Here is a 19033-nt window from a genome sequence, read left to right as displayed (position 1 = left end):
TTCAGGGTTGGTTTTGTTTTTTAAGTTAACACATCTCATGAGGACACGACAGTGGTTTTAGTTTTATTAATGGAACACTAATAGTCTCCACAATGCTTTTAAGCTGGAAACTATTTTATTTTCTAGAAAAAGTGAATATTGATTCTATCTGTGGAGAGACTCCATGTGGGAATAAAAGCACAATAAAATGCAGATGAAAGTATATATCCTGAATTTCTAATGCTCTGAGAGGTGGCTGTGCAATTAATGTGTGTGTAAGTCAAGACAGGCCAGATGACTTTACATCCTAGGTGAAACCCCAGCTGTTCTGGCTGGAGTAAAACATATCATCATTTTCTATTGCTTCAAGAAAATGGGATGTGTGTTGATACAAATCAAGTCTACTGTTAGCACAAATTTTAAATGATTAGAATTTTGTCCTATAACTTGCAGAAACCAGGGTAAATACAGGCCGATTTTTATTCCAAAAACATAATCTGAAAATAATGATATTTTTATTCAAATCTATAGTACTGTTCAGCCTAAGAAGAATCAAATTATTTTTTAAAGGGTTATAAAAGCCACCTTCTACTTTCCATTAGAAAAGGGGCTGGTGAAAATTTGTGGTTATGATCGCATGACAGTGTATTACATAAAAAGAACTATTTTACAGTCACTCATCATGAAGCAGGAGGCAATGCAACAAAATTCACATTGAGTTGGAAAAGCAGAACGTTATTGAGACAACACAGAACCAAATAAACCACAAGTTCTGCTTTAGAGGTGCTGAGGGATGATTGTACACCAAGTGCTACTGCTCCCTCCTAGGCTCAGCAAAGCCCAGCAGAGCCAGCAAGGGAGAAGCACGGACGTCGAGCAGTTTCAGAACTTCAGAGGGAGGTGATGGGGAGGAGAAATTACGCATTTGGGCTTCCACGTTTTCCCTTTAACAAAATAATGCTAGTAACTTTATTAAATAAATGCTGACTCACATCAACGGTGTTACGGTTTTAGGATACAAGTTGTTCGTACCTGTGGGCATCGTGGGATAGATAGTGAGGAAGTTTTGTTGTGGCTTATGCTCCTGATAAAACGAAATTAAATGCAAAGAAGGAATGCAGGAATACATCTGCATGTGGCAGAGTGAGAGATCCTGTACAGAAACATGGGAGCACCATGAATGAGGGAGCGGGCAGCTACCCATGAGTACCAAGTCACCAAGACTCAGTTTGAAGGGAGAGGAGCCCACCTTGCCTTTGCAGGACGTCAGCAAGGGTGCAGGCATTGGAACAAGGCACTGGAGGTCAACATGCAAAAACAAGTGGGAAGCTGGGAATACCTGAACTGTTATGGTTCAATCTGACACAGAGCCACTCTCTCAACCATCAGTAGTTCCTGTGTGTAGGCACATTTGAACCCAACTGCCCTGTATACTGTTATTTCACAGTTCTCATCTCCATTGGAATCACATTTATCTTGCAAGCATCGTTCTTTTTCCCTCTACAACTTCTGTTTTTTCAGTGCTGTCCCCCATTCCAGGCACTCCTGGAATCCTCAAATCCCTGTAACTACAGTGTCAACACTGGTGTGATGATTCATGTTCTGTTTCACTTTTTCTCCTCCAATCTGCTTCATCAGGCTGGCTAATTACAGAAGCTGAGCCTTTTGCCTTCTAAGCCTCTGGACTGCACGCAATTATTGCCTTCAAGCATCACTTAGAAGTGTGTGGGAAATAGGCTTTTTTTTATTTTTTATTAAAGCTGAGATTTCAACATATAATGAAAGAATCAGAGAAGCTGTTTTCAGGAAAGCATTCTACAAGACAGTCTTTATTCTTATCTCCACTCACAGCCACTACATATTTCTGTTCCTACTACTTTCTCCTTTCTCTTTTCCACCTGACGCAGGGTGTTTGTGGAAACATATGTAAAAAATTCGTAAAGTTCTGTAAAAACAGTCATGAAACTGGACCACCAAGGAAGCATGGGTAACGAGATGCCTTAATGAGACATCTTGGCAACTTCAAGTTGTTTTTATTTAAAAAGGAAATTAAATGCAAATCTCCTCTGAAACTCTCATACTACTCAAATTAGGCTTGAGTGCAATTAGTGTTTCAGTTACTATCTGAAAGTGCCATTCAACAAGGCAGGGTGAGCCAGCCTGTTGAGCCTCTACCCTCTCCCTGGCCCTGTGCTCCCACTGCTTACCTGCTGGCTGGCACGAAAGTGGGAAAATTCTGCTCCCTGAGCAGCGCAACCACCATCAGCACCCCAAGGGAAAAGAAAAAAAAAATATCTATATTTACAACTCAAGACAAGCATCATTCTCAGCAAAGGGGTGGGACTGGGACCACATGGACTGATGGGGAAGATAAGACAAGATGAGCCACATGAGAGCTGAACAGCTGAGACCACCCAGAACAACGTAGTTTGCTCTGTTGGATTTTATGGCCAGATCAGCTCCTTGCTCTGATTTGTTGCACTGAAGAAACAAATGGCTGCAACAGTAGAGTCAAGGGTCTGCAACCAGAAACAAACACAAAAGCTAGAAAAGATAAGCCCACGTATGTCTTTTTCCCAGTCCCAAAGCAAGCATCGCTTCTTGTCTCGCCCTAGTCCCAGGTGCTTGCCTGGTGCTATAACATTACTTTTCTTCTCCTCCCACCACCACTATTGCTTCAACCAGCAAAGCTATGACTGCGTACCCATGAGTGTCTTGCAACAGAAAAGCCAAAGATTTGCAGACTTATTTGACTTAAATTCTATCCATTTCAATAGCACCTATTAAATTTCCGCAGCAACTGGTCTAAGAGAAGTGTGAAATCCCTATTGGTTTCCTAAGCACAGATATTAAGAAAAAGGTTTCTGCAGCATGAATACATATTACGCATTCAGTGCATGGTACTGAACTTGATTACACTGTGCCAGAGATACACATTTATGAATAATGCAAGGATTAAAACAAAAAGAGCTAAAAAGCAAGCAATATTCTTGCAACGTTTGATAACTCACTAAAATGATCTCTAGTTCAATCATTTAATTTCTAGCTTAAAAAGCGGTTCTTTTAACTGGAGGGAGGAAATACAGCCAGAAGTGAGGATACTCCACCAGGAGAGGAAAACTGAGTGCTAGAGACTGAGGATGGATCACACCAGGATGTCTGGAGATATGCCCTGGGGTACAAGGACCGCTTCAAGCCATCCCCACTCCTGTGCCACATCACTTCCTCAACCTTCCCAGGGTGACACTGCTCCTGTACACACGCAGGAGCAAAAGGTCAGGTGCTGGTGACAAGGTTTTTGTCAAAACCAGGGGTATCCATGGACAATCAGGTCCATGTGTGTGTTGCCTGAATGCCAGCTGTTGCTAATTAGGTACATGAGCCCTTCTGTGAGCCTGGGCAGAGAACTCAAGCAGCATCAAAGGCCTTTTGTGCTCAGTGCAATAGAAATAGCGGTGAAAAAAAAAAAAACCAGTTCCTTCCCCAGGCAGCTCACAGTTGAATGCAAAAATACAAGCAAGTGGGAAGAAAGGATTAATATGCCAGGAAAACAGCTTGTTATACAAACATCTGGATTTAGGGCTTTTAAACCAAACAGAAACAAGCTGTTCTATCCCAGTTTTATCTACCTTAGTTTTACTTCACCTGACAGGTCTCCAAGCAAATAGGTGAAGCGGGGACTATCCCCTTTGGGGGATGTTTCTAGTGGGCTACTGCAGGAATCCATCCACATCTCGGTGCTTTTCAGATACCATTTCTTGCAATTCACTGTTGGTAAAATTTGAAACAGTTATATTGTGGTAATAGCTTAGACAGACTTAGCTAAGGGAATTGTCGCATGCCTGAAACACACTGTTAGGAGCAAAGACCACTGGCTACCTGCTCTGGCTCCATGTTTTTCCCAGTGTCTCTCCCCCCACGAAGGCTCTGTGCTACTGTACACGCGTGACCAGCGGAGCAGAGACTCCCGTGCAGAAGGTGGTCAGGCAGAAGGAGAATGCGTGTCCCTCCTGCAAACAGCATCAGTGAGACCATGACTGAAATGCTGCCTCCATTCCCACTGTCATGCTTCAGAAAGGATGTTTAACTCAACATTTTACAGTAAGTCAGAAACCTACACTGTGGTGGCAATAGTTGTAGAGACAATCTCAGTCTCTTTATCTAAGAGAAATTTAAGGGGCGACTTGACTCAAAACTACAACTACATGTAGAAGACAGAGACAGCCAATATCAGAGAAGTCGTTAACCTGAAAGAAATGAAGATGTTGAGACATGCCTGGCTGGGATGCGAGGTTAGGCCACTTCAACTGATGAACTTTTGGAACAATTTACTTATCCACAGAGTGGCTTCTCCATCACTGAACTGTTTACGTGAACATGAATCTTCTTCTCAAAATGAAACTACAGCTCAAACAGATATTACAAAGCAGAATTCCCTGTCATGAAAGTGATGACACTAGATAACCCTTTTCAGACTTAATACCTATGAATTACTGTTACTTCCATTATAAATAAACAATATTCTTCTGTGCATCATCAGCTCGATCATGAAACTTGGATCCCAAGGCAACATGTAGATGCAGCAAAGCTGCAAGAATGCAAAAGTGTAATGCAATAATTTAGTCTACCAAACATCTGCTGCTGGGAAAATGTAGAACAACAAAAACCCAAAGTTTAATTTTCATCCCTGCAAATTCTAAGTTTGAAAAACACAGCTGGCCAACCTCTCTACCTGTATACAAGCTGAGAGGAAGAGAGAAAGAAAGAGATACAGCCATGGACACACACACCATTTTATTTAGAAAGTCGTATTTCATTACAGATCAACACTTTTCCTTAACCTGGCACTAGGACTTCAAGACCGAGTAGGTATTACACTCAGTTCTAGGACAGACTGCTCATGTATCATTTTCCTAGCATAACATTCTGGTTCCTTAGTAAAATTTTACCTGCAACTTTACTTCCTTTTATTCAGGTAGAAGGAGAAAGTTGACAAGATACAAGTACCTTGATGTTGAAGAGGCTTCTGACACTGAGGTAACTCTGCTCTAGGAAACTCTTCCACCACTGCACAGTTAGCTGACATTGACTGTAGAAACAGCATAACCTGACAAGAAAAGGTTTGCTGGTGGTTTTGTTTGGTTGGTTTGGGGTTTTTCTGGTTGTGTGGCTTGTTTCTTTTTTTATTCCTCCTCTCAGGGAGAAAGCATAATATAAGAACAAGTGTTTGTGGTTTCTAAGTGTTTTGCATATTTAATATATTTAACTGACTCAATTGTGTAACTTAAATATCTAAGGCATTTTATTTATCATACACCTGTGATTTTAAACTCATTATACATTTAAGGTATTACTCCATGAAGATCTGAGTTTCCCTAGTAGGACTGAAAATACCATCACATGTAAAAGCTTCCTCCAAGGTACTGGCAGAATAACTTGCATTTCCCTGTCCAACAATTTGAAACTACTTTCTTATAAAGCTTTAAAAGCTTTGCTCATTTCAGTCTTAAATAATTCCTGAGATAATGGGCACTTGTTTTTTTTCTGAGACTGACTTAAAATATTTGGCCAAAAATAGCATAAGTATTATTAATGCAAACAGCAAGCTTGTTGTTACAAAAGGTTTTATTATGTCCATCTGGGTAAAACCTTATTTTCTGTTCCTGGTGGCAGTCTGTCACCACGCGTCTCGGCCAGTCACACGGCAGTGCCAGCTGTGGCTGAGGGCTGGTCATTTTCCAGCTCTGACAAGGCGTCTGTTGGGCTTGGCTGTCCCTGAGCCCCAGATTTCACAGCATGCAGGGCATAGTTAATGTCTGTGCTTTCCATCCAGCTCCACGACCCCAAGAGGGGATTGTACAACATCCCTTTCACAGTCTTAACTGAAAAGCCATCTGGAAAAGAAGAACAGCAGAAAGCAACAGATGTTCTTTAATATTGTGAGCCTCCGCAACATCAAACACTTCAGAACAGCAAGTCTGGAAACACGCTGCTGTCTCCAAGCAGGGGAGCAGTGCTTCACAGCTGCCCTTTGTCGGAGCTCACTACAAGCACCAACACGCGTGACTGGTGACAGCGGGTCCTGCTATTGGCAGCAGCAGCAACAGCTCTGTGCCAGGCCATGTACCATTAGCAGAAGAGTTGGTGAGCCACCGCAAAGTGGTATCATAGAATGGCCTGAGTTGGAAGGGACACACAAGGATCATCGAGTCCAACTCCTGTCCCTGCACAGGACAACCCCACAGTTCACACCATGTGTCTGAGGATATTGTCCAGTCTCTTCTTGAACACTGTCAAGCTTGGGGCTGTGACACCTCCCTGGGGAGCCTGTTCCAGTGCTCCACCACCCTCTGGGTGAAGAACCTTTTCCTAATGTCCAACCTAAACCTCCCCTGGCACATCTTCCTGACATTCCTTCAGGTTCTGTCATTGTTTGCCAGAGCGAATGGTATGCTAGAAACCCCAACTTCACAACACCGCATTTGGGTGAGTGGTAACATTTTCTGTAGGTGGAGACATTCCTCAAACTGATATCACACACTTCCAAATGAAAATCTAAGTGTATCTTTGGAAGGATTCTGCAGACTCCCCTTCAGGACGGAAAACAGGAAGAAGAGGTGGCAGAATACCATCAAGGACTCGATGCAAGTAAGGAGTGATTTAGCCTGCCTTGCTGAGCAGCTCTCAATTTGCTGCACAGCTCTGCTGTGTCCCAGCAGGATACAAGTGGGAATGCAGAAAAACACCCCAACGAACAAATCACTCCACTGCACTTGCTTCTCCCTTTGAAGGGAGAACAGAAAGAACTACCAGCATGTGAACTGGTATTAGTCATGTTCCTTACTGCATCACTGCAAAGTGCCAGGAGAAGACCTTGCCAAGAGAACAGCTCAACTCATACTTCAGCAAAACTCATATTAAAGCAACGTGAAATATTCGATAAGAGGGTTTTAAAACACCTGCAGGTAAGGAGGGCAATGGGTAGAACTCTTTCCAGCTCAGCGCTGGAGAAGTTAATTATTTCTTCAAATCAGTATCATCCTAATGAATTTGTGGTAGGTTTTGTCTTCACATTTGTGAAGAAGTATTTTAGTAACAGAACATGAATAAAGAACATGGAGCAGCAATCAAAAATAAAAACACTCAGAGTGTACCTTTTGCCACCAGAACAGGATGGAAAACCTTGGCATTTTCACTTAGGCTATCAAACAGTGGGGCACCTGTAAGGTTGATTTTGTTTGAGTGATCTCTGCATTCTTAGGACAGCATTTGGTTATTTACTTTACATAAAATCCAGTAAGCAGTAGTGTCTTTAAACCAGAAACGATACTCCTAATATATGACTGATACCTCCCACAGGAAAGGCTGTGTACTTTTATTAGCACTCACCCCCCTGTCTTATCCCCTCACCATTTCTACAGGGAGCGTTTCAATCTCTCTCTGCATTCCCACCATCTGGTCTGGCACTCACTTGATTCCAGGAGGCGCTCCAGCTCTTCCGGCGGAACAAACTTCTCCCACTCGTGTGTTCCTTCTGGTACAACGCCTATTATCTTCTCTGCAACCACAATTCCCAGGATGTAGGACAACTGTGTTTTATTGATTGTAGTAATGAATAAAGAACCTTCCGGCTAATTAAAATATTAAAATGTTCAATTAGAAGAATGTTTAATTTTAAAAAATGTAAATGTAATTGCATTACAACGCATAATCTGTCTACAAGTCTACATGCTTATCACAACACAATCAAAATAGTCAAGGTAATCAAAGTCCTCGTTGATCCAATAAACATTTCCTTGCCCAAAAAGTAAATTATAACGTAACATTACCCAGGAAATGGATAAATAAAAGGTATCAAAGTATATACAATACTGATGGCAAAAGAAACACTTTTTAAAATTAAAACCAAAATAACATATGCGATGCTGCCTGAGTTTTGAGGCTGCTGTATGCTGTGCTTATTTTAATGATTACAGGGTCAAAAAACAAAGTCAGAAAGGAATTCTAAGTACTTATGAGACTATTTGGTGGAAATAAAAGATAGTTTCTGTGTCCCCAGCAGGTTGAAAATTAGTTAAGCGTTCCACTCAAATACTCTATATTCCTTCTGATGACCAGAAAGGTAAATCAAAAGATTAAACGAAAGCTGCTGCTCTTGTACTGGGCCTACCATCCTACTTTACAAGAGAAATAAAACACCTGATTCTCTCCAAGCATAACTATGACCCACAAAAAGCAATCCAGGAGCACATCTGATGTGATGCTAGAGCTGGAATAGAATCTTATGTGTCAGAAACATCACTACAGTCTCGCTGCAGCCAGAGCCACAGCCGCCCATCAACAGCGGCACTGCCATGTTTTCCCTCATCCAGGCAAAATCAGATGCAACCAGATTTCTTAAGGTCTTGATGCACAGCAACACTTCAATGCCAGGTAATGTCATTAACACTTCTTTAAGGCAGCACTGGGGAAATAAATTTCCTCTAACTTTAGTTACTTAAGTTGGGAAGATGTGTTTTCATAATGGAGGAGAACGGAAGGCACCTCTAGAGCATGGTTCAAGGTGGAGAAACGAAAGCAGATGTAGGTGTTTTCACATTCCTTCAAATGAAAGCCTTAATAGTAAAAAGAGAATAAATATTCCCAATAATGAAAGCAAAAACTCTCTTACCTTTAACACCTGAGAGCAACACTTGATAAACATTTCAAGGTCAGCCACATGCTCCACTACTTCAGAAGCTACGATTACATCAAAGGTTTCCATACACTCTTCCACAATCTCCTCCAGTGAGCTGGACTTGTACTGTATTCTCTTGGCCAGGACCGGATCAAATGACTTGTGCTGATCTGCTGTTCTAATGTTGTCCTCAAGAGGATCAATTCCAGTAACCAAAGCTCCCAGTCTACCTAGAGGCTAATAATACAGAGTATACTTTATTATCTACATGAAAACAATTTACTTAAAGGTGCCTGCAACGTTACAATGTACGTACATGATGCTGAAAACATCTATCAGAGAACAGGACAAACAATAGTAAATGATGAGCTCCAATCCAGCAGTTTTCTTTTAAGTCTTTCTTACAGCAAGAAAACCCATAGACTTGGGGCAGGCAGTGTTAATTTTCTTAGAAAACTATATACTGGAATATATACACTTAAACTGTCTTTTAGAATAAACCATTCTGAATCCATTTTGCTACTCCAAATAAAGATTTCCTCCACTGTTACCTTCTAATAGAGAAAAACAAATGGGGAAAATCAACACAGTACTTAAAGAGGGGAAAACAATGCCGTATTTAATTACTGTCATTACTTTCTTCAACATCCACCTGTAACGGTAAATCCTCATATCTTTTTAATGGTTACTTAATATGTGATTATCTCTGGGACTTTCTCACTGCTGAGAACTAAACACTGATATTTACTAAGATAGCACCAGGCTTGGTTGTCACTCAAGTTTCTCCAGTGTCTTCTTACTCATAGGTTAACACCTCAGCCATCACCTCTTTTGAAACTGAAACAGGCTGCAGAACATGACCACATGTATGTTATTCCAACCTGTAATTCACCGGTTGTTCAGCCTGAGGTGGTGAAGCAGCACACCAGTTTTGCCAGCTTTCAAGACTACAGGATTTTGCTCAGAATAAAACAAAACAAAACACACACACACAAAACAAACAAACAAACACACACACACACAAACAAAAAACAAACAAACAAAAAAAAAAAAAAAAAACAAAACCAACCAACCAAATCCCTCCACCCCACAATACAGGGAGGGATTCAGGTCGCTTTCTAACACCTCATTGCAGATGCTGATGAAGTTCCCAGAGCAAATCAGCCAGATCCATAATCGTAAATTCACAAACCAGCCCTAGATAAGATAACAGGGCTCTTCAGAGCCCATGTGCCAAAGGGTTCCACTGTCAGGTGTGTGCCATGATTCCATGCTTTTCCTGTGAAACCAAAGCAAAGGCGAGAATCCCTACCTCCAATATAAAAAAAAAAAAAAAAAAAAAGAAATTCAAATAAATGAATGCGTAAGAGCAAGTTTATAACAGAAAATACTTCTTTTGTAACAAGGATTGTCATGGTTAAAGTATTCTTGCCTAGGCTTGTAAATTAAAAAAAGAAAAAAATAGTTGCTATACTCTCACTGCCCAGAGGAATAAACTAAGAGTTTTACATCATTCTTCCCCTCTCCTTTTCTTCACAATGTTTGAAAACCTATTTTTCTGATGAACCTCAGAATTTCAGAATGTCTCATTAACAATTCCCTCTTTTTCTGTAAACCATCACCATTATGCTAACCAAATATTCCATGGGGTTTGGTAGAATGCACTGCACTCCAAAACATTCAGTAACTGGTGTATCACAGAAGAGAAAAGCTCCTCCTCAGAGGATTACAAAGTAAGCAGCGTAATAGTAAAGCAACACAAATACTTTATATGCTTTTCAACAAGAGAAACGGGAGCACACTGTTTACCTCACTTAGCAGGCCACCACCACAGCCAACATCGAGAATCTTTACTCCAGAAAGCGGATTTCCCAGATGATAATTACTACTCATGTTCAACAGAGTATCTCTGAAATAAAAGGGATGTCATTAAGGGCGAACACACAAGATGGTTTAGTAGACGCAATATGCAGTTACCTTAAGTAGTGGTAATTGTTTTTCTTTTACAATGCTTTCTGAGGCTGAGCAGAAACACCACCTATAAAAAAATCTGTCTTCAAAACCATACCTAATAAATGGCACTCTAATATCATTCATAGAATGAAGGGCTGAATATTCTCCTTCTTCATCCCACCACTTATGTGCGAGGAGCTGGAATTTCTTCATCTCCTCTGAATCCACTGATGAGCGTGAAGTACTGAAAAGTCTCTTCATGGTCAGCCTAAATAAGGAAAGCTGAATGTCATGAAACTAATACTGATATTTCATGTCAGTTAAAATATGCAAAAATAAATTCTGCAAGATCAGAAAGTAAACAAAGATAAACTTCATGTCCCTTTAGAGATTCTAGTTATACTGGATCCAAACCAAACAGATTTTATGTACTGTATGTATAATGTATCTTCCAAACAAGATGGCTGCACACTTGTAATTTTTAAGTTCGTAATTTAGTAAAACAAAAATACGCCACATCAAATATTTAAATATTTGTGAGATTTAAAAATTGCTTCATGTGACATTGCCACAAAGTAAAATTAAATTGTTATAGAAAATTATAGTCCTTGTCACGCAGCATTATTTTAGATACAATACTTACATGCTGCTTTTTATTTCGGTCAGGGAGACAGGCAGAGCACTACTGGAATTCAGCTGCGTTTTCCAGCTGTAGTTCTGAAGGGCCCCTCTCAGGCCTGTCTGAAAAGACAGATCAGCATGGTAGTCTGCATAAATAAAAGGCAAAACATCAGCTTTATGAGAGCTCACAGGCAAAAACCCCTAGTTTAACAATGTTGCTCTAGAGCAGTATTAACCATGCAAATCTTTACACATTTGCTCACTGTCACACTTACAGAGCACATGGGGATTAAGTAAAGCAGCACATGCTAGTTCACCACCCCGGTACTTCTCCAATTACGTATAATGACATTTTTCAGAGCCTGGATGAAACGGAACTTTCTATGCAGCTGAAATGTTTCAGTTTGTGAGAATGTCACCAAAATGTTTAGGCTGACCACAAGTTGTGTACACACACACGCTTACAGTGATCAATACAGGGCTCCAACTCTTGTTTCATCATATACTGGAACAAGAAATCTAGAGCTGAACACTCATTTTGTATCATATGAACTGGTAAGGAAACAAGTAAAACAACCTCATGAATGGTGCAGAGACAGGCCAAGGACACTGCCTCAAACTGTTCCCCATGCCTGCTTTGTCGACATCAGGCTTGGCTCTGCCTGGCATAACACAAACTAAACCCACTCCCCAGCAACCCCCAAACCACAGCAACACCCCGTTGTGCCCCGAGTAGCAGTCCCTGAAAGCGACTCTGGTAATCAATGGAGGGAACTACAGACACCTCTGGGGACACAATCCCGCTGAAGGGCTGCGCGGGGTCCAAGGAGGCAGCAAGGGAAAGGCGCCTCCCTTCGGTGAGCTCTGTGGGATGTGCGGGGAGCCCACCGGGGCCGGCCGCGCCAGCGTTAGGCCGGCGCGGCGCTAGGCCAGCTCACAGACCTGCCTTAGCAGCACGACTGGGCGCAGGAGCACGGTGCAAGCGGGCGTCGGAGGCCGCCGCACACACTCCTGGCTCTGCCGCCGAGAACCGCAGCCGTGCTCCGGCCCAGCACAGCGCCGCCGGACCAGGCGCTCCCGCCGAGGCTGCCGGGTGCCCGCCGGGCCGGGACGCCGAGTCCAGGCCGGCCGGCGGGGCCAGGGACACATCGCCAGGGGCTGTCAGAAACAACCAGCGGGCCGAAGCCGCCGGGAGGTTCGCTGGGGCCGTGATGCGAGGAAGGCGGTGCCGCGACACCCGTTAGGCCACCTCAGCCGCGGGGAGCGACGCGGACCGGCCAGACCCCGCCGGCCACGGACGCCGGGCCGAGCCCGGGGCCCTCCCACCCGCGCCCTCCGCCTGCTCACCGCCCGCAGCCCCCGGCAGCGCGGCCGCCGCCCGCCGGCGCCCGAGGGCGCGGGTGAGGACGCGGACCCCCTCGCTGCCGCCCCACATCGTCCCGGCCGCCTCCGACCCGCTGCGCTCGCCCCGCCCCGCTCCTAGCGCCGGGCGTGCGGCGGTGACACGGGGCCGACTGCCCCGCGGGGCGGGCGCCAGGAAGGTTCCGCCCGCCCTCCGTCCCCGCCGGCGGCCCCGCAGAGCTGCCGTGCCGGCCTTTGGCCGCGGGACAGGTGCGGATCTCTGGGACGCGCCCGGGGCTGTGCGAGCTCCAGCGGTGGCGCGGCAGGGGCAGTCGCGGGGCCGATCTCCTCCCCGGGCCCAGGCGGTGGCAACCCCGCCGTTTAGGATATTTTATAAAATCTATTTATATATATGTGTTATGTATTATTAAAATTTCATGAATAGTTTAGAAAATACAAGCAAAAGAAAACGCTGGGCAGATCATTACAAGCACTTATTCAAGCTTGTTTTTTCAGACAATATTCCACCTTCAGGAGACGTGGTACAACAGGCAAGAAAAGCCACTCATTTACCCTTCCCAACAGCAGCACCCGGTACGTCCCGCAGGGCTGCATCGGGCAGCCCTGCCCAAAATTCACCCTGGTTTTAATGCCGCCATGCTCCTCGCTGTAGGCGTGAGCCTTGAGTGCCTTGGAACAAGCAAACGCTCCTTTGGCAGAGGCCTGTTTGGATGGCACGGTGCTTAGCTGTCAGCTTTCTGTCCCTTCTTACAAAGCAGTAAGACTGCTCTTAGATTTGTAACAGGTACCTTGAGGTACAGACTCCCTTTTGTTGTATTCATCTTGGAACGGTATTTGCATTAAAACAAAAAAAAACCACTTTTCACTTGATTCCACACCATCCCTTATTTATTAATTTTCTTTTTTTTCAAGGGAACTGGCTCGGAGCAGCTGTGTGACATTCACAATTGTATGTCTTGCTCTCCTACAGCGCACAAGTACTGCAGTATTTTCAAGTATTTAAAAATGTAAAATAATAGAGCAACAACCCAATTTAGACTTTTCCAAAAGGCTGCAGTCCCATTTTTGTATATATTTGTACATTTTAATTTCAAATGACTTCAGATGTATTGAATTAAAGGCTGGATGCTATTTTAGCTTTTACCATTGAGAAACATTCATACGGGAGCTACTAAACTGCTAAGAAGTCTAACGTATGTGAAGTTGACGCAGTATGACGTATTTTTAATTACTGGTGTGCTGTGGATGCTGTTCAGTAATATTTCTGAAACAGTTAAATACAGAGATCGTATGCTCTTTTTATTGGCATACAGTTACTACCCATGTAAGTGCGTTTGTGTCAAAAAATAATTTTCATATTTACAGGAAGTGACAGAACTCCAGTTGTTGGCAGAGTATATAAAGCTTTTCATACACAATCTTTTTTATTATTAAACAAAGAATATAAAATCTGAACTGAAAATCAAATTCAATGCATCATGGAAACTGTATTCCTCAATAGGTTTTCCTAATTTTGGTTTCTTTCTCTCTCAAGCCATCCTAAGACATCTGAAGTGTTATGCCACCTATTAAAAAAAAAATCTTCACTTTTACCAAGAGTCAATAGTGTACTGAGATTCAATCAATATATCAGTATTTATATCCATACCAATGCAAGTAAAATTAATGTGTTGCAAATTATGCCTTATTTTGCCAATAGGTATGACTGCTTACTCTACGTAAAAGGACTTAATTGATTTTTTCTCTGTAACAGTGTTTTGATAAACATGCATGTAATTTGCCAGCCATTAACTTCCTTAATAAATGTATAGTTAAAATGTGATTCTTTGCACTGAAGCAGTTTACTTCTGCATCTAATATAAGAAAAAAAAAATACATTGGCAAAAATGCTACATAGCTGAATTCTCATTTCAGTTAAATGGATTCATCTGTTTGTGAAGACAGGCTTTGCAAATTGCCTGTACTAGTATATTTTTTCCTCAGAAGATCTTACTTGGATGTTAAGCCTTTTATCTTTTTCACAACCAGTACCATACGAGACCTTCAAGGCACAGACCTTCACTCTTCCTGAATTAATGTTCTTCTCCAACAGTCACTGCCTAGCATAGCGTGTTGTTGTGGGGTTTGGTTTTGTTTCAATTAGTATTATTTCACACTTTTGTTACGAACAGCAATAGTTCATTTCCTGAAGAAAGAGGTAATCCATGACCTCTTTCACCTTATGGTCATATTAAAGCCAAAGGCTGAGTTACACTGCTGTCTAATCAATGTATTAGCTTCACAGGAATCACAATTCTCGTAACACTAGCAAAAATAACCAGCTTTAATGTTTACTACACATTTAAGGCATGTGCCAAAATGTAAAGTTAACCTATTATCAGTTTTCTGATGTGTACTGAGTGCCATTTATAAATATATTCCATAAAAACATCTAAAATACTGAGTCTTGTTTCTGTAATATCTGTGAATGTCCAGAAAGTTCTGTCTGAAAACTGGGTGAGGAATATAGTTCCAGAGCTTAACGCTGTCCCACAGATCAGTTAGTCTCACATATTTCTAACGGGGTTCAGTCTGTTTAAGTAGAGCTTGTATTACAGTGACCCGTATTTCACACACACAGCAAATATTACTTGCTAGTCCAAATAAAAAGGATATTAAAATCTATTACATATATCTAAAGAAAAAATATGATGTCTTTTCTTGGTTCTTCCACACCCCGCAAAAGATTAATCTCATCAGGTCCACAGATTACATACTTTGACAAGTGTTTCACGTTAAAATCTTCTTCAAGTATTTTAAAAATTTGTTATACCAAAAAAGCTGCCTTTTTTTCTTTGAAATCCTTTCTACAATTCAACAGAAAATTCAGGTGCAAGAATTTTAAACAAAAATGAACTAAAGAGCTTTATTGACATCACAGTACATTCAATAGTAATTTTAAGAACATTACAGCTGAAAGAGAATGGCATGTTTTATATTCTTCATAAGCACTACCGTTCTTGAAAAAAATGTAATACAAAGAAATCCTATTAGGTATTTAATTCTGAGCAGCATTTGGAAAAAATACACCTATTTACAGATAAAAAAATGACTCTGGTTTCACCTACATAGCCACAATGTGCCTCTATAATGAGACAAGCCTTTTATAACTCATGGAATTTTTAAACATCATAGCACTGGTGCCATAAATTCCTCAGCGTTTACGACGAAGAGGAGTTGTTGATCTGAAAAATAAAGGAGAAGGGGCAAGAAGTTAATTGGAAAAAATAAAAGACCCCCAAACCCACACACACTTTAGGCTTTTTAATTAATAGTTTTAAAAGACTTTTCCAAAGTTACTTTTGCCCAAGACAGAAAAATTAATAAATACCATACTTTATTAAAAAAAAGTTCATATGCTGTACACATGAAGACGAATAGCAAAAAAATAAAAAAGTCAGACAAAGTACTTAAAAAGTATACTACCTTGATCGTGACTTAGACTTGTGTTTGCGGCTTGCCTTCTTACCAGACCTTTGAGATTTCTCCACGGAGCATGACCGAATATGCTTCGATTTCTTAGCCTTCTTTTCTTTACTGCTTCCTGGTGACTCAGAACTACTCCTCGCACTAGATTCAGAGCCTGATCGTTTTCTGCTATCTTTGGTAGTAATTCTTTTGCTTTCTTGCCTGGAATCCTGTCTTATTATTTTCACACATATTGAATCACCACGAGAAAAAGTTCTTTCGCTGTCTCTTTTTCTCTTTAATCTACTGTCCTCATGATTGCCAGCCTTACTTTCTTTTTCCTCTTTTTTGGGCTTATCTTTTCTTTTTTCCTGATCCCTCTCCCTTTCTCTGTTCTTTTTCCTGTCTTTATCTACACCTCCACCCTGCTCCTTCTTCCTCTCTTGATCTTTACCCTCACTTTTATGTTTGTGCCTATTTCCAGTAGGGCTTCTACGCTGGTCTTCAGTTTTACGTCTATCCCTGCTCCTGCTGCGGCTCGCACGGGTAGCTCGCCTGTCTCTTGAACGGCTACTACTTCTGCGTCTATCCCAGCTTCTCTCTTGGGAAGGACTCAGATTTCTCCGCCTCTCCCCTCTTTCAGCGCTGCGATTTCTACTAGGTCTTCTCCTTTCCCTTATTTTCTCCCTGCTCCTACTCCTCTCCCTCCTGTTTCTGTGGGTGTAACTCCTGCTTCTGCTGTGCCTGACTTTGTGTGACGGTGTTCTACTGCGGCTGTGCCTCTTCTTCCTTTTAGGAGAGGAAGAACGTGAAGAGCTGCGGCTGCTTCCTGAGCTAGTGCTGTAGGATGAGCTGGATACGGTGCTGCTACTGCTGCTGCTCCTGCTATTGCTGCTACTGCTACCACTGCTGGAGCTGCCTGACCCGCTCCTTCCTGCCCTCTCTTTACCCTCTTTTTTGAGTTCTAGATCAGGTGCCATTGCATTTGGAGATCTTTTCTTTTCGTGAACCATATCGGCTTCAATTTCTTTTGCCTCTTGTGAAGCCGAGTTACTGTTTTGTTCTTTGTTGATAAATTCATTCATCTCTTTTGAAACTTTTTCATTTTGTAGCTTTTCTTCTGGAAAAAAAAAAGGTATACAAAAGAAAATGCAATTAATTTAGAGTAATATGTCAATAATTTCCATACTCTTGCTTTTTGCAAGATCACATTTCCAAGCACCTTTCATAATACTTACAATGAATACAGTCAGTCGTCATACCAACTACCTACCAAACAATTTATTTTCTTGTTTTATAATTCTAAAAAAGTTGTCCCTCCTGGTAGAAAAAGCGTACAACCCAAACGCTTTTAGAAGTCCTTGATGTTATTTCATGTTTCAGTGGTTTAAGACCAAGTTCTCAAACGAATATCCTAGAGCACCAGAACTCCAGAATTCATCTATGCACACATACTTTTCCTTCTGCAACTTTCTGACACACCTGGTTCTCCCCTTCTCCCTCCTACAACACTCCTCTAGCTGTACCTATGCTTCTTGTTCAGCTCTCTCCATCTGGGTCTGAATGATCCCCGGCTGCTGTGAAGTTGTATTTCCCACACAGTGCAAGGGTGGCCTCTCGACCTCAGAACAACGCTGGCTGTACCTGTATTTGGTTTTGTAGGCCTCATTACCCAAAAAAGCCTTAGAGAAGTAGCTTGTGCTGCAGTGACACGTTTGTTTTTTGAAAGAAAATATCGAGCTTACCGCTTTAACTTAGGTTAACTTAGATTACTCCTAAATGCTAACTAGGACAAGTAATTTATCTTTGTCCTTGCTTTGAACAGGTTTTACAGCCAATGAATTCAAAGGAAAGAAAGAACAACATGAAAAGGAGACTTGTAGACAATTCTTTGCTTAAGACTCAGCTCAAAGTTAAGACTAAAGCATTTCATACAGATAGATGGTAAAGCTCTACAAAACAAAAAGTTAGTGTCAGTGAAGATTATATATAAGCTTCGTAGTCAGCAAGTAAAATACTATAAACATGGTAAGAAGATAACAAAAAAGATCACAAATACATTTATTGAAAGTAACTTAATGAGTATCAGGCCAAGATTTTCATATAGCCAAATAAAGAAATTCAGACCCTTGGAGCATTTTCCAGAGGTTTCCAACTTTTAGAAATATTTACTTATTTCTATTTAACCTAGGATCCTCTGCATCACTGGCCAAGTTTATCTCCCCTTCCCGTTCTAAACTGAACCCAAAAAAGTAACTGACATACAACATTTTCAGCAAAAGTAAATGGACTTTTGATGTGGACCATCAGTTCCTGAATTATGTTAGGGCATAAAACTGCATCCAGAAACCCAGAATGATCCAAATGGCAACTGGTGGTCAAATCTAACCCAGAAAATAATTCCATCTGGTTCCTGAGTTACTAGGTAACACAGGCAGAAGCCAGCGTATGTTGGAAGATGCTGCATTGTATATTAGAAATCATCTGCCTTTCCTAAATGCTGCTACGAATGAGACCCTGCATTTAGTATTCTTCAGATGTATAGAATTTTCAGATTCTTTGGATGTATAGAATCAACCTCTTTACTCTAGATTTATATTTCTGTGAATAGCCCCATGGAGACGCCCCCAAAATGGCATCTGGTCTCTTGCACTAGGAAGACAGAGGCCATAGGCCACCACTCAGTCACTCTTCATATGGTTATTGTTTTGTGCATAAATCTTAAAACATCAGAGGGAGATAGGAATATTAAGGAAATAAAAAGTTTCGTTAGTTCAGCCTTTTTTAAAGAGATTCATAAGTCTTATTTCTAGGTTTTTAAAATAAAAAGGAGGAAATAGTCCATCTTAAAATAAGAAATAAGTATGCTGTTGTAACAGCATGCACTTTCTCCTCCAGCTTATGAACTTAGGACATGACTTCTTCCCATTGTATTCCTCTGTTCATCCAGACTGCCCTTCAGCAGTGCAAGGTGACCGTGATGTCCTTCTGATC

At 41.6% G+C, this 19033-nt stretch overlaps 2 protein-coding genes and 1 long non-coding RNA gene across 7 annotated transcripts in view; all 3 read right to left on the bottom strand.

Moving 5' to 3' along the window:
* Nucleotides 1–1962: 1962 nt before the first annotated feature.
* Nucleotides 1963–4004, bottom strand: LOC139827607 (uncharacterized). The gene is made up of 2 exons (XR_011738433.1): nucleotides 3859–4004; nucleotides 1963–3747 (listed from the first exon to the last, which is right to left on the bottom strand). It is a non-coding gene; the product is annotated as an uncharacterized lncRNA (long non-coding RNA).
* Nucleotides 4005–5586: 1582 nt separating this feature from the next.
* COQ3 (coenzyme Q3, methyltransferase) lies at nucleotides 5587–12700 on the bottom strand. Of its 5 annotated transcripts, none has more exons than XM_065833763.2 (8): nucleotides 12578–12698; nucleotides 11696–11782; nucleotides 11253–11376; nucleotides 10725–10877; nucleotides 10466–10565; nucleotides 8651–8893; nucleotides 7451–7610; nucleotides 5587–5873 (listed from the first exon to the last, which is right to left on the bottom strand). In XM_065833763.2, exons 1-8 carry the CDS (start codon nucleotides 12663–12665, stop codon nucleotides 5677–5679), a joined length of 1152 nt encoding a protein of 383 aa, XP_065689835.2. In that variant the 5' UTR covers nucleotides 12666–12698; the 3' UTR covers nucleotides 5587–5676. The 5 variants fall into 5 exon arrangements, with proteins under 5 accessions (XP_065689835.2, XP_065689837.2, XP_065689838.2 ...); XM_065833765.2 differs by having other exon boundaries at nucleotides 11253–11346; XM_065833766.2 differs by lacking the exon at nucleotides 11696–11782 and having other exon boundaries at nucleotides 12578–12700.
* A 2770-nt stretch (nucleotides 12701–15470) lies between these two features.
* Nucleotides 15471–19033, bottom strand: part of PNISR (PNN interacting serine and arginine rich protein) — a 28115-nt gene continuing 24552 nt past the window's right edge. Inside the window, exons 11-12 of the mRNA XM_065834276.2 lie at nucleotides 16058–17159; nucleotides 15471–15816 (exon numbers count right to left, since the gene is read on the bottom strand). Coding sequence (XP_065690348.1) covers nucleotides 15786–15816; nucleotides 16058–17159 — 1133 coding nt within the window. The 3' untranslated portion in view covers nucleotides 15471–15785. The remainder of the gene's footprint in view (nucleotides 15817–16057; nucleotides 17160–19033) is intronic.

This window comes from Patagioenas fasciata, chromosome 3, assembly GCF_037038585.1.
Source record: "Patagioenas fasciata isolate bPatFas1 chromosome 3, bPatFas1.hap1, whole genome shotgun sequence".
Classification (NCBI taxonomy): Eukaryota; Metazoa; Chordata; class Aves; order Columbiformes; family Columbidae; genus Patagioenas; species Patagioenas fasciata.
The sequence above is the reverse complement of the archived record's forward strand: the minus strand, read 5'-3'. Positions and strand labels throughout refer to the sequence as shown.

What these genes read in the sequence shown, in the direction of transcription:
- COQ3 (XM_071806715.1), bottom strand. Translation starts at nt 12,379, where the DNA reads ATGTGTCCCTGGCCCCGCCGGCCGGCCTGGACTCGGCGTCCCGGCCCG. An exon ending in ACCGAAATAAAAAGCAGCAT is followed by an intron (nt 10,878 to 11,252) that starts GTAAGTATTGTA and finishes TTCCTTATTTAG; the next exon opens with GCTGACCATGAAGAGACTTT. An exon ending in GGAGCGCCTCCTGGAATCAA is followed by an intron (nt 5,874 to 7,450) that starts GTGAGTGCCAGA and finishes CTTCTTTTCCAG; the next exon opens with ATGGCTTTTCAGTTAAGACT.